This window comes from Perca flavescens, chromosome 4, assembly GCF_004354835.1.
Source record: "Perca flavescens isolate YP-PL-M2 chromosome 4, PFLA_1.0, whole genome shotgun sequence".
NCBI lineage: Eukaryota > Metazoa > Chordata > Actinopteri > Perciformes > Percidae > Perca > Perca flavescens.
Window position 1 is genome coordinate 31,693,806 of NC_041334.1, and position 14,713 is coordinate 31,708,518.

At 38.1% G+C, this 14,713-nt stretch overlaps 1 protein-coding gene across 17 annotated transcripts in view; it reads left to right on the plus strand.

Annotated features, from left to right (window-relative positions):
- The first annotated feature begins 5,412 nt into the window (after positions 1-5,412).
- Positions 5,413-14,713, plus strand: part of cast (calpastatin) — a 46,229-nt gene continuing 36,928 nt past the window's right edge. For 15 of the 17 annotated variants that reach the window (XM_028577011.1, XM_028577010.1, XM_028577013.1 and 12 more), the window contains exon 1: positions 12,280-12,463. In XM_028577011.1, coding sequence (XP_028432812.1) covers positions 12,389-12,463 — 75 coding nt within the window. In that variant the 5' untranslated portion in view covers positions 12,280-12,388. Of the gene's footprint in view, positions 5,665-6,336; positions 6,606-12,279; positions 12,464-14,713 lie in introns of those variants that run through there. The other 2 variants (XM_028577012.1, XM_028577015.1) reach the window with 2 other exon arrangements.

The window sequence follows — 14,713 nt, forward strand, 5'->3', positions numbered from 1 at the left end:
GAAACTGAAACCAAACACTGGGATGTGAAGAGAAAGGTGTCACTCCAGCAGCTGAGAAGTCTATTACAACAATAAATCATAATAGAAATGTGTTGTTCTAACTCTAAATCATATTACAAGTATTTAAATCACAGACAAGCAGTTCAGTTTTCACATCCTTCACTGAAATAAAAGTAGTAATACCACAGTGCAAAACAGTGCATTCAAAACGTATAAGTAAAAGACAAATCAGTTAAATATAGTCTAAGAAACAAAAGTAAAATAACTTGGTTGCTGAGAATGATAATAAGCGACCCGACCCGGATAAGCGGACAAAGATGGATGGATAATAAGCTAACAATATTTTTGACAAACTTAAAGAGGTTAAGTTTAGTGCACTCTCAAAAGACTGTTTTCACAGCAAACATTTGGACTTTGGTCAGAGTAGGAAACGCATATGTGTTAATAATAAAATGCATGATCAGTTGGGCATTGATTCAGCTTGACTACATTTAGCTTGACTTGAAACTGACACATGTATATTTGTGTATCGATATTTATATATAAAGGTCAATTAAAAAAATGCCTAAGCCTATTTTTACGCTGAGCTATTCACGTTATCAGACATGCCAGATGGATGTGACATACGTATATACCCAAAAATATGCAATAATTGTAGTGACATATAATTAACAAGCAAAACTGGCATACAAAATATGACTATAGGGATTTGTAGAAAAAAAGATGGCATCTACATTATCTATCTACTCTGTGACAATAATGTGACATGGGAGTGATACATGGATATTGGATAGTGTAACATGTTTTTAAAGAGGTGATCATGCAGCATTGAGAGTTGTGGATCATGGTTTTTGGTTCACTTATTTCCAGAAATAATACTGTTGCATGCAAGGGTTGTTCAGAATTAATTTCCTACGTTTGCGAGGAATACATTTGACTCAATGTGATAATATTACAGGTATATTTTCTGGTTGCTTTTTTTTATTGTAAAATGTTGAATGTATCTTGCTTTTCTTTCGTTAACTTAAATCAAACAGTGTTTGCAGGCAGTTCAAAGGTTTTTATGGAAGATATATTGTCAGCATCAGATGATGTTTGAGTTGTTTCCTGATTAAAACAGTGGATCATTGTGCTGTGACATCACAGGTGTAGGCCTACAATTATCCAGAGTTAAAGGTGTTGTAAGAGTGGGTGTTATTTGTCCACTATTATACAAAGGCACTCTTCAGTTTAATTCAGATGTACAATGTTTGTCTAAAAATAGAGTGTGCTTGTTAGTTATTGTGAGGAAAACTCGTCAGAACTGATAATGACTGATACCTTGGGTCACCTGGCTATGTGCAAACAGGTCTGCACCAGATCTGGAGTTTAATCCATGTTTACCTAGCAACAACTGTTTGCTTTGACCAAGGTACTCACTCAGGCACACAGAAACACACAGCTAAAGAGCCACAGAAATATTGGCAAGATGGACAGTCTTTGTTGCAGGACTTCATGGTTCCATTACAGGGCAGTGACTCTTTGGCTTTGTTTTCATTGATTGTAAGTACCCTCTGTCCTTATCGCTGAGCTGTGAGGGTGTCTATAACACAGTGTTCTGAGATACTCATTCGGCCTTCCTTATTCCCCTGGGAGGACACACACACACACACACACACACACACACACACACACACACACACACACCAATGCACAAAAGCAATACACACATCAGTTTTGTCAAATGAGGTCAAAGGTCTAAGCATGTTTCCTCAGCTAATTATTTTTCCAGCTCGAGAGATGGGCGGTGAAGGAAAGCCTCTGCTTTTAGCTGGAGGATGACGCAGATGAAGCTGCAGTGACTGCAGCCACCTCAACAGACAGTAACTCAACCAAAATCAATAAGGTGTGGCAAATATGGTAGATGTGATGACTTCAACTGCACTTCCCACTGATCTCAGAGTACATTTATGGATCAGTGACAATTACTGTATTTTGTAGTTTCTTCACAAAAGGCACAATTATTTGCTGATACGTTATTGTCAGGTTTTGTATGTATATTATATTCCGTTTTTGCAAGGCATAGTACATTTTCAAATTCCAAAGACATAATATTAAAAAGATTTGATAATAAAATGATTTTCAAAGTAAATTAAACTGAAGTCTGTCATGCATCAACATACTGTAGTCTAATATGACCATTATACACATACTTGTGAAGTAAAAGAGACAAATAACACCAGTGAATGGGACTGATATACTCCCATGTCACCCACCAACCCTGTGAAATCTGCTGCCTGTGACACTCAACAATCAATCATGATATGGCCATCAGAAGGAAAATGTGTGACAATTAAAAAAAACAAGAGTTACTATGTTATAAGATCTGTAGAACACTGTTGAATTGTGTCGGATACATTTCTTTTATGATGTTCTGATTGGTGCTGAACTGGAATACAATTTTTGTCTGATTTTTATGAAAGCATGCTGATTTTAAAGCAATTTAAAGGAAATTTTACAGGTAAAATCATGGTTCCAGAGGGTGAGAAAAAGCCATTCAAGCATAAAAATAAATACATAAATAAATGGAGTAAACTATGCCTAAATCACAATCACATAATTGTTTAATACATTTAGCCTGAGAAGAGAAAGATTTCTGTATAAATATTAATAAACTTTATATAGCCTAGCAATTCTCACACAGGCATATATAAAATTTGTTTCACATGCCAGTAAAAACAAGAATGAAAATAAAATAGGGCAGCCCTTTGTAGAAATGTAGTAATGAAATAGTAAAACAATAAAATAAGGAAATAATAATATGAACTTAAAGTATATAAACACATATACTGCCAGATGCATACACATATGAATGTATACCTAACAGTATCATAGATTACTTCAAATTGTGCTTAAAAACAATACAATTCAAAATCAAACATTTTTATTTGCAATTTTAATAAAGGCCACTGATCCATCCAGATGTATAGCTCTTCTAGTGATAGCTGACAGTGAATTTAGATGTTTATTGACTATCTTTGTACCAGCTGTCATTGAGAAGTCTGTTATTATAACAAAGAAGCAGCAGAAGGAGTCTACAGTTTGTTCAATAACTTGCTGTATAAATGTGTCAGCTGTTTTAAATGTGAGTAATACTGAAACAAAACTAGCAAAGGTTAAGAACTGTTTCATTCATTCACGTCAACAAAGCTCAATCAAATGTCATCTGTTATCAGAAGATGCTGTAGAAATGCCGTTCTGGTGTCATCCAGGTGACAGACTGTTTATTCCTGTGGGGATGTGACAGGGGTTCATGCTTTTATCAGGAAGTGTGAATGTCAGATGGACTTTGTCTCTGAATGGCATCAGAGTGATGCACACTAGGCATGGGCTGGTTACCGGTTTCAAGGTATACCGCGATTTGAAAAAGTCAAGGTTTCAAAACCACTTTAATTTTCTGTCGTACCGTTCCTAAGGTATAAGATGTTTTTTTATGAGTGGTCAAGGACAGAAGGCGCAGTTTAGTCATCCGTCTCCCTGCCAGTGTGCAGTGTGTTTAAAAATAAAATACATTGTGTTGAATGGATAACAAGAGTTCTTTTTTAACCAGACATTTAAAAGAAACGCTGTCAAACGATACATTTTTTCTTAATCGCGATTAATCGCTGAATTTCAATAGTTACTGACTATTAATCACATGTTTTATCACCTGATTAAAATTAAAATTATTTTTCATTTCATAATTGTTTTTAAGTCTGTATTATTAATGTAAACCAATTCTTACCAGTGTATCTTACAATTCCATTCATCTGCAGAAATGACATTGCAGTGACATAAACACAGCATTATGAAAATATGAAAACAGTGGGTATGTGCATGTTTGACTTAACAAAACATAATTTATAAGATGTGGAAGTATATGACTGTAGAACAGGGGTGAAAAGTAACTAAGCACATTTACTACTTTTTTTGCGGTACTTGTCCTTTAGTTTTCTGCTACTTTATATTTTTACTCCACTACATTCATTTGATAACTGAATAATTTTAATTTAATAATACAAAATATAATCAACAAATAAATGCTGATGTATAGTATTAGTATAGATAAAGATAAGATCAGACTTCAGAAAATTCTCAAGCTACCACACAGTATATAAAGTCATTCAAATGAGCCCCTTACCAGCTGCAACACACATATATATATATATATATATATATATATATATATATATATATATATATATATATATATATATATATATTATATCATTATAATTCTAAAAATGGCCACTCTGCCTATAAGTAATTTTACTTTTGGTACTTTAAGTTTGATGCTAATACTTTATTTATCACTTTTACCATTATCATTGTTACTTATCATGGAGAACAAACACCAATGTAAAGCAGACAGAAAGGTGTTGGCAGCATCTATAAAAAACAATTACACTGGTCGAGAACACATAACCAGCTTTCAACTGTGCACCTTGAAAGTCTGTTATATTTTAAAGTGTTATATTTAGGGCTACTAATGAATATTTTAGGAATCTACTGATTGATGTTTCAATTAATCAGTTGGTCAGAAAATGTCAGAAAAGTGTGAAAAAAATGACTCTTCATATAGCTTTTTTTGGACAAATCAAAAAACTCAAAGAAGTTTCCAATTATGTAAACAGAGAAAAACCACCAATGCTTGTATTTGAGAAACAGAATGCTTTGCTTGAAAAGTGACTGAAACGATTAATCGAGTAACAGAATATTGCAGATATATTTTCTGTTGATCGACTAATGAAATGGCTAATCATTTTAGATTTTTAGCATTCTAACATAAAATCATATTATGCCGGCCATGATAAGTATATAATACAAAGATATTGGAATACCAGGTAATTATATATGTCAGTAGGAATGTGCTTTATAAAATAATGCAGTTGATTTTATTAGAAGCTTTTTTTACATTCAGTCATGTGCCCTGCGGTGGCTTTGTGTTTTATCCACCAGAGGGCAGCGTGTGCTAAATGGAGGCACTCTGTCAGAGGAAAAGGAGAGCATTAGCGGTGAGTCAACTCTTCACTGGTCTGTGGGGCGTGTCCCGTCAAAAAAAAAAAAAAAAAAAACAATACCCGTATGCCTTCCTGTGTTGATTTCAAGCTGAAAAATACACGGATATCTCTCCACATGCACTGAATCATACGGAAAATGACTCAATGCAGTTTATATTGACGGACATAGTTCACACTGACCCTTTTATCCTCTCATCAGATCAAATTGGTGTCAAATTAGTATTTCAGTGTCCGGACAAGTAGTTGAACATCATCATATACAGTATAAAGAACCTATGAAGTGCAACCTTACTTTCTGCAACTCCATCTTAAACACACACACACACACACACACACACACACACACACACACACACACACACACACACACACACACACACACACACACAATATTGCGAAAACATTTGCTTGTGCCAGCTATGATCAATCATCAGAGACATACGTTTTTTTCAGCGGGAGGGGCAACTTCATTTGCTCCAAGTGTTGCCGATCAGCCCGTAGACTATATTCCCAACCGAGCACTGAGGGCGCAGAAGGAAACTGAGAAAGTTTTTCCACTCGTGTTTTGAAGATGCCACGCAAAAAGAGAAGCCATAGTCATAAAACCACAACAGATGCGAAAGAAGTAAGTGTTTTTTTTTTTTGTTGTTGCTGTATTGTATGACGGAGCAAATAGATGGTATGCTACAAGTTTAAAATGTGTTTAGGCTACAGATGCAAATTATCTCCGGAACACCCAAAAGTCTATAGGCTACGTGCGCAGGTCGGACTCGTTTTCTATGCTTATATAGGCTATTTAATTTATTATTTTACATTTTTTTTCATTTATTTTTTTTACACCTCCACAGCCCTGGGTCAGCACTGCAGTATGGTCTGGCTACGCCACATATGCGATAGGGGGAAAAAAACCCGCTTTGACTTGTTTGTATATCTTTAAACCAATCACAACAGTCCGGGGCGATATCGGAGATAGCGAGAGGGGAGGGACATGACGCCAGATCACAGGCTTTATCCCAGAAATGTATCCATTGAGCCAGACAGACCTGTCTGCATTTACAGTTAAACAAATATAAATGATGCGATCGCATCATCGGTCAATCGGCCTAATGCCATGGACGCAAGGCCTACTTCTACAACCACGCCCCCCCCCCACCTCCCCCAAGCAGCGTCGTGCGTTTTTCCTGGGAGCTATCACGATACAACTCTGCCAAGCTCAAAAAAAAAAAAAAAAAAAAAAACTCTGCCAAGCTCCTTTTTCTTGAAAATATGTGAGAGGGGATGGGAGTGAGCACGTTGTATTTAAATAAATGATCTTCTTTGGTTATGTAGTGGACACAAACCATTTCAAAAGATAGGCTATACCAGTAAAACTACTTCTAGCCTACTACTAATACACTGCAGGTCTACATCTCCCTGCTTTCAGTGTTCATTACCGAAGTGTGTGGGGAGTGGCTCACTGTTTGGTAAGACAGGAGAGAGTGGCAGTGCAGGGAAAAGCCTTTATTTCAGGGCAGTGTTCTCGCCTGCTGATCCCTCATGGCGTATGCAGCATACTGGATGAGTCTTGTGAGTACATCTGCTACTTTTCACCCTCCTCTCTTCTGTTTGACCCTCTGGCAATACACTTTTATATCTCTTAAGTAAAGCTTGGCACTGGTAGGTATGCTGAATGTGATAATTTACTGTAGTAAACCTGAACAACTTGTCAAAGGGTGTATGAGCTGCTGAATGATCTTTAAAACTTGGCATGGACTGCACAACATAAGCTTCAAATTCAAATAAATTATTGTAAGGGCCTTTGTCACACATACAGGGTTTAGATATGAGGGTGTGTGACTGTTTGAACTGAGATAGGCTTCAACACGCATACTTGTGTCAGCTATATGAATAGTTCCTGTTATTCCTCGAAGTGGGGATCAGATGTAAAATTCACTGCAGTGTCTTAATGTTACTTTTTCAACTCAATGTATTATTTGAATAACATCATAAATATTGCTTACAAAAAAAACTAAATATAATAAAATGCTTATTTGACCAAAGTATGCATTTTGATTGTTATGTAGCATTAGACTTTTACAATTTTTCTTTTTAGAAAAAGCAAGAATAGCAACAAGATGATAAGACTTGTACATGAAACATTTTGTCAGATGTTAAATGAATAAACCCCCAACACAATAGGTTGAAATAACAGCATCCTGTACAGACTTTCCATTGTACTTATTGCCAAAAACCCATTCAGCACAAGCTGGTGCATGTACAGTATGTGTTTGTAGCAACGAGGAGCAGCTCCACTTGAAGTCCACCATAGTAGCAGGTCTTCAACCTACTATCCCAGTGCAGGGTCTCACTATAGCAAGGTACTGACATACTGACAGATACTGGACCCCCCCCCACACACACACACACACACACACTTCTTCCAAGATTAACTTTAAAAGGCATTATTTTCCCCTAAATGTGTGATATTTCCCATTTTGACTTAACTTGACCGATATAGTGGTAAATCAAAGTATTAAATAAGTTGGAAATATTTAATAACTTCTACAAAACAAACTTTCTAAAAAGGACCTAAAAATAGGGCCACAGGTCAGAAAAGTAAGCAACTTTGTGACTTACTTGCATTACTGTAGTGTACTGTGGTGTACTGTGCATATAGTTCTGAAGTGAATGGCCAATGCTGGATTGCAGTATACTGTATATATGTAAAGGAACGTTTGTGTTTGTCTCCCCCTGCTGAGCAGTGCTGGCTGATCAGATAAGAGCTGCTTGAATGTAAAGCTGCCGCCCGAGAAAACTATTTGTTGTTGAAGAGGTGCAGTAAACCCATAAATTCCTGAAATACTTTTATCTTTACTGAAAGTCACATGTATCGTTACTAGGAATTCCTCTTTATCTTTATAAAAAGTGTATATGTATGTTTTTTTTTAATGTCTTTTTAAAATTCTGTAAAGGTTTACAGTTATGTATCTGCAAATGGCTGCCGAGTTGTTAAGCATCATGCCCTGCCTGTATACTTTGTGCCGAGCCCTGCAATCCCTCTGGGAACAGGGGCCTGCGTAGGTGACCCAGTGTGTGAGGTGGTGATGGGCAGAGTTTGTAGATGTCTGAAGGGCAGTGGTGCATATATTGGTGACTATAGGGTACGACACTGGTCTAAATATAAAGAAGAGGGCCCGTTTAGCATCGGAGTCCAGTTACATAAGCGTGCTTATTTGGCACTGGCGCTCGCAAACATGTTTATGACAACATCTGGCATTTCCTCCAATCATTTTCAATCAAAACAATTATTTTGCACATTACAATTTGCAAGGAAACTCGTATTTTGTCTTGTGTTCAGAATGGAAAAAAAAGTTAAAACGGGAAAAGTATTTAAGGAAATTTCACAGTTCAAGGTGTGTTCCCTATTGATTTGTTTAACTGTAAATCCAACATCTTTTCAAAAGTCAATGAGTAATCGTGTTAAATAATGGTGATTTCAATATTGATGAAACTAATCGTGATTATGATTTTTTATTTTTTTTTTCATAATCGAGCAGCCCTATCTCAGGGAACACTCCTGTTCTAAATGTTTAGCTTCAACTATCACTTGTTTCTTTCACTTAAATTACTCTTTTTGTGCAAATCTGATAAGCTCTAGTCACAGGTGAAACATACAACACAGGTCACACAAGTGACACTAGTCCTACTACTAGGCTTTGGGAGGTTACAGGACAAGGCGTATCTTTTTGGTTTCCCATGGTGCACCAGCTAGTTTTACAGGCTGGGTCATTTGGCACTTCACATCAGCAAAGGTGTGTCTGTCTGACAGGGAGTGTACCATGCTGCGGGGGTGTGTGAAAAAGCCTGTGTGTGCATGTGTACACACATGTACAAGCTTGAGCATTTGTAACGTGTAGTAATACTGCAGGGCTGTGCGGCGGCTGTAAATCTTTTTAAGGCATCGGGTACAGAAAAGGTATAGAAAAGCAAACATGTATGACAACATTCCTTTACCGTGTAACCACACTGGGTTATCAGATGGAATGCAGCAGAGGTTTTAAAAGTATGTGGGTTTATGTTTTAAGCCCCCAACGTCTCCTTTCAGGCAGCGTTGCCTGGAAGGCACTAGGATTAGGACTATGGTTATGGTTATGGTTATGGTTATGGTTATGGTTATGGTTATGGTTAGGGTTAGGGTTATGGTTAGGTGCCTTGAAGTCAATTGTCGCAGCGCTGCCTGGAAGGAGACGTTGGGGGCTTACAACACCATTGAGCACACTGTGGGCCTACCATCAGACTGCTGATCCCCAAACCCCACCTCCACCACCAGAGTTTTTTGCCTGCATGTCCATAGGCTTACAGCACAAGATAAATATATATATAATATATAACTGAAATTTAGTTTGACTGAGTTACGGCTCCGAGAATGATTTTTGATGCAAATTGTGCATTAAGTCTTCTAAAGTACCTTAATTGGCGCCATGAGCTGTCACAACCACTGCCCTGCCCCCCCCTCCCCCACTGGCTGACTGGAATCCATAACATGAAATTCTACTAAATACACAACAGTTATTAGTTTTTGATTAAATATAGCATAGAAAATAGAATACAATAGAAAATACTTTATTGTCTCCTTTTTTGTGTCTAAAAAAGCTGAAATTTGTCTTTTGGTTTGCATTTAAAAAACAGAATTTGCTATGCAATTGAAATTTAAGCATACTTGCCAGAGATAGAGAGAGAGAGAGAGAGAGAGACAGGCTAAACTAAGCTTTAGCATTTGTGTTTAGGCACATGCAATATCTTTGTTTACCTGAAAGGTTCAGCTAAACTTAACGCCTCCAGCATGAGCTTAAAGCCCCATGGCATGAAAATTTCACTTTATGAGGTTTTTTAACATTAATATGTGTTCCCCCAGCCTGCCTATGGTCCCCCAGTGGTTAGAAATGGAAATAGGGGTAAACCGAGCCCTGGGTATCCTGTTCTGCCTTTGAGAAAATGACCTTTTAAATACACCATCTTCAGAGAGTTGGGACAGCACTGCACAATAACACATCGTGGTTATACTGTACTGCCTTCTTAATTCTCTTCTCAATTGAGTGTTCGTTAAATGCTCTTGTGTAAGTCATCATAGTTTCCCGAACATTCTTCACGTATATAAAATAAGTTGTGCTGCTCCTGAGCTTTTCCTTAACAAACAGTTATGTATCCGCAGATTCTCATATTTAATCAACGCAACAGATTGGCCCTCTGGTGTGTTTTAATAGTCTTTAATCATCATTTGTATGTTTTAACCCTTTTTGTTTAGGCCTGCTGTTATTACAGATGTAATGTAACTGATTTTAATATGTTAATCATTGTATTTTAGGATGCCTATTATCAGCTGGCTGGGGACTACAACTGGAAATTAGCCGTTGAGGCTAAAGCTGCTCCTTTTACTGTATAGTTCATTAAAGGGGACTGTCCATGACATTATAAACTAATAAACTAAACTAAATCCATGTCTGCTAGTATTAAGTTATGTGTATATGTCTTAATTCTGGAAGAAATCTAAGAGGGATGTGACTTCTTGCCATTCAGTGTATTCCATATTGCATTTAGAGTGATGTTACAGGTTGAATCCTAGTAGGGATTAGATATCCTACCACATCAGATATGATTGATGTTGTTTTATGCCAGAACTCATGCACCTGTTCACACTCCCAGACCATATGCAGGAAAGTTCCAGTTTGTTCAGGTTGACAGAATGTACAATAGGGAGTGGGAATGGCTTTTGAGACGTATCTCTTCCTATGGCATATGTTGAAGTGGATATACTGGCGATTTGGGATCTTGGAACCATAGAAAATGTTGTACCAAACTGCCTCCCAATTAATTGTGTTCCCCTCAGGGCTCAGCTCTCGTTCGCATTTCTTTACTACTGGGAGTTCTCCTATGAATACTCGCAACAGCTTAGCATCCTTAAACCCTTTAATGTCACAGGCAACAAGGAAGAGTAGTTTTAGTGACCATTCAACCTGTGTGCTGCCACAACAAGAGTTTCATGTCTGGCTGGTTTAAACTCAAATAGGAGAATACATTATTTTCATATTTTGCTGAGGTGTGCTACTAAAACACAAGTGAAAGGCTGATTTCATCACAGTGATTCACTCAAAGACTGTATTGTCTGCACACCCCACCCAAGAACTGCACAAAGGAATGTGCAATACACCCAACTCATAGGTAGGAAAAAAAGGCTCAACATGATTACTCAAATTGCACTTTGCACTTACATTTTCTCTTGTAAATGACATGAAAACAATGGCAGCAAAGTAATGGCTTTGGATACACCTGAATATACTTTTCTCCCACATACACACTGTATTTGTGTTTTTGGTAATGTAGAATGTAATGCTGTCTTTCCACTTCTGTCATTTGCTGAGTATGTTGTTCAAATAAAGTTCAAGTTAAAAAGTGAAGCATCTTAAAAAGTGTGGAAGGTGAAGGTTAAGAAAGCCAACACCCATGTCTTAAGCTTCAGTAAATGTATTATTATTGTCATGTGTCCTGTAGAAACACTCCCTACATTCTGGTTTCACAAATAAATATTTTTCTTCCGTCCCAGCTGTTTTGCTGCACGATATCATGTTACAATTTGCCACAGATAGAAAGTGTTTCATTGGCACAGCCAGTGTCTGTATTGATAGTTCTCACCTGGTGACCAGATGATGAAATAACCAGGGTTAAATCATTATCATTCCCTGCGGTTATCCTCGAGAGGTGACGACGTCATTGCAATATAGGATGAGTTTGAAAGTTGTCTCAGATAGTTGACGCAGATGTAATAAAACTCTGGCCCCTCCCTTTATTCTCATAGGCAATTAGGCAACCAGGGTGGTTCCACAATATTTTATTGCTGTGTGTATATAAGCATGTATGTGTCTCTATGCCTGTGTGTGCTCAATGACTATATGTCATCATAAATCTGGGTGTGTGCTTGTTGATAAGTGGCTCTAAAAAGTTGCATAGTTTTACACACCTGTGTGTGTGTGTGTGTGTGTGTGTGTGTGTGTGTGTGTGTGTGTGTTAAAAGCAGCTCAGATGTTGCCCCTTATCAGGTGGGTGTCAGTCCATGGTCAGGTCGCTTCCCTTTATAGCCCAGTAAAGTTACGACCTAGCCTCTTGTGACTTCCACATCTGAGCCTTTCCTCCACTGCCCTCTCTGCTCCCTGACCACGCCCCCCTTCGGTCCCTTCGCCCTCCCCCTCTCTCTCTCTCTCTCTCTCCCTCTCTCCCTGTGAGTTGGAAAAATGCTGTAAACAAACAGACAAGGCAGAGGCCGACAGACATTCACTCACACACAACACACGCGCTCGTAGCCACTTTCAGCCAACATGGGCCAGATATTGAGCTGGATCCGAGGCCCACGGGACGGCCAGGCCCTGCAGGATGTGTCCGTGGAGGAGCAGGTGTGTGCAAATGTGTGTGTATGTGTGTGTGTGTGTGTGCGCGCGCGCTTGTGCCATGGTTTTGTGAAGAGCAACTAATCCAAAAGTATCCACGTGTGTTTTGTAAATGTAGGTCCGCTTGAAAGTATCAAGCTTCACGTTTTAATGCTCTGTTTGCCATTGTTGTTTAGTTAGTCCAGGTTGTCCTGTACGTTTGTGTGTTGTATGTCTGTTACTATTTATAAGGGAAACGCATGAGGAGGAAAACTGACTTGGCTCCAATCCAAGTCAGACGTCTCTCTCTCTCTGTCTCTCTCTCTATCTCTCTCTCTCTCTCTCTCTCTCTTCCTCTCTCTGCTGGAATGTGAGGCTCCAGGACAGCCTGTGCGCGTTCAGAACCACAGTGTGAGTTTTGTAGTAGTATAATCAAACCAAGGCTGGGACAAGGCCTGCATTGTTTGCTACCTGTTGCTACAAGTACCATCTACAGGGGAAATTGATAGACCCTTGATATTGATGGTTGTTAAAAGAGATAGGTGCATTTATTGAAGATCAACATTAAGTTTTGTATTTTTCAGGACAGAGGTAGGTCTCGCCCAAATAGCATTCTCCTGTGATAGTCTGCAGGGACAGATGAAGCAATATGAAAGGGTGTGCAGCTGGAATAAGCTTAGTGTTCTTTCTTTTCTTTGCACAACTTGGAATTTTGATGTACTGTAGGTCACATCCTGTAACCTCAGTGCCATTAGCTTTTGTTACATTTTTACATGTCATGCAGACAAAGCGACTGTGAAATATGACAAGTCTACATTGGCTCTCCTGATGTCAGTACTTTGTTATCAGGGCTGTGTTAGTTTGCTCTGAGTCACTCTATGTGTTAAAGGTGAATATGTTTCCTGGGAGGAGGACTGCACACAGATAGCCTTCAGATTTTTAGTTGGAAGGTTCACTTTGTTGTGTCACTGTTTTGGGCCAAAAATTCTCAGCTGCAGTAGTCTGCCTCCCCCACAACTCACTGTTGTCGGTCTTAGACTGACAGGAAATTGCTACTGAGAAAAGATATCTTGACTGGACATGCAGCGCAAAGTCTAAAAATGACTAAAAGATAATCGAGTTAGCAAACAAGCTGAGTGGATGTTTGACACTGTTTGCATGCTGTGATACCACTGACAGCTATTTCAACACTGCAGTGGATTTGTAATTGATTTGTAATGTACATCATTTACAGCATTTTTCAAAACCTACTGAGAACAATATTTTTAATACCTCTACACTAAGCAATATTGTAAGTACAGTAGCACAGTTTTAATAGAGTTTTAATGGTTTTAAAGTTGAAATACCACAATGTAAAATTACTCCATTACAGGTAACAATTGCACATTCTGAATTCAAAATGACTTACTTAAAGCAGCTATAATAGATATTTTTTTATAATAACAATACGACAACGTGACAATGTGATAGGTGTCACCCGAATCTGCCGCTTTATATTATTATTATATAATTGGTGTATTGCGATAATTATATGTGTAAGCAGCATTTTATTGTTGCCGTTGGAACTGATTCTAACTACTTTACATACTGCTAGGTCTTTACAGGTTTTCTTTGTAAAATCTTAATGGGCAAAATAAACTAGTAAGGATAGCAGTCAAAAAACACTGACTAATAGTGAACTAGAATTATAAATTAACATAAAATGGAAATCCTTGAGTAAAGTACCTCTAAAATGTAATAAGAACAGAGCTTGAGAGAGGTTCTGACACTGGTTGGTTTTATTGTATCAGCCTAAAACACAAAGTTGCGCTTCAGTACAACATAGCACTGCAAGAAACGACATATCCAAACTTGATATAAATCACCACAGACCACCTGGAGCCTGTGTGATGTACATCATGTCACAAGGTGTCTGGATGCTGAAGTTCAAGTGTCATCAACAGCCATTTACTATAACTCTCTGCTATTTGGAGCTACTTATGTGCAAAGCTAAAAAATGTTGTTGCGTTTTGTATTAAGTTCTTGTGATGTGTTTGTGGGTGGAAGAAAGAGAGCGAAAGCATGTTGTGTTCATGAGCATAAATACACAGACATTTTTGTTGACACATATCCTGCGCAGCTAAATATTAGCCTTCCATTTCCTGTTAGATGTGTTTTTAAATATTGTTTTCTATCCCATTGGAAGCCTGTGAGATATTTCCTAGGACTCGTCACGACTCGTCAGATTTCTCACTTCACTGTCAGTTTGGCTTGAGTTGACTGCTTCTGTCACGCCAG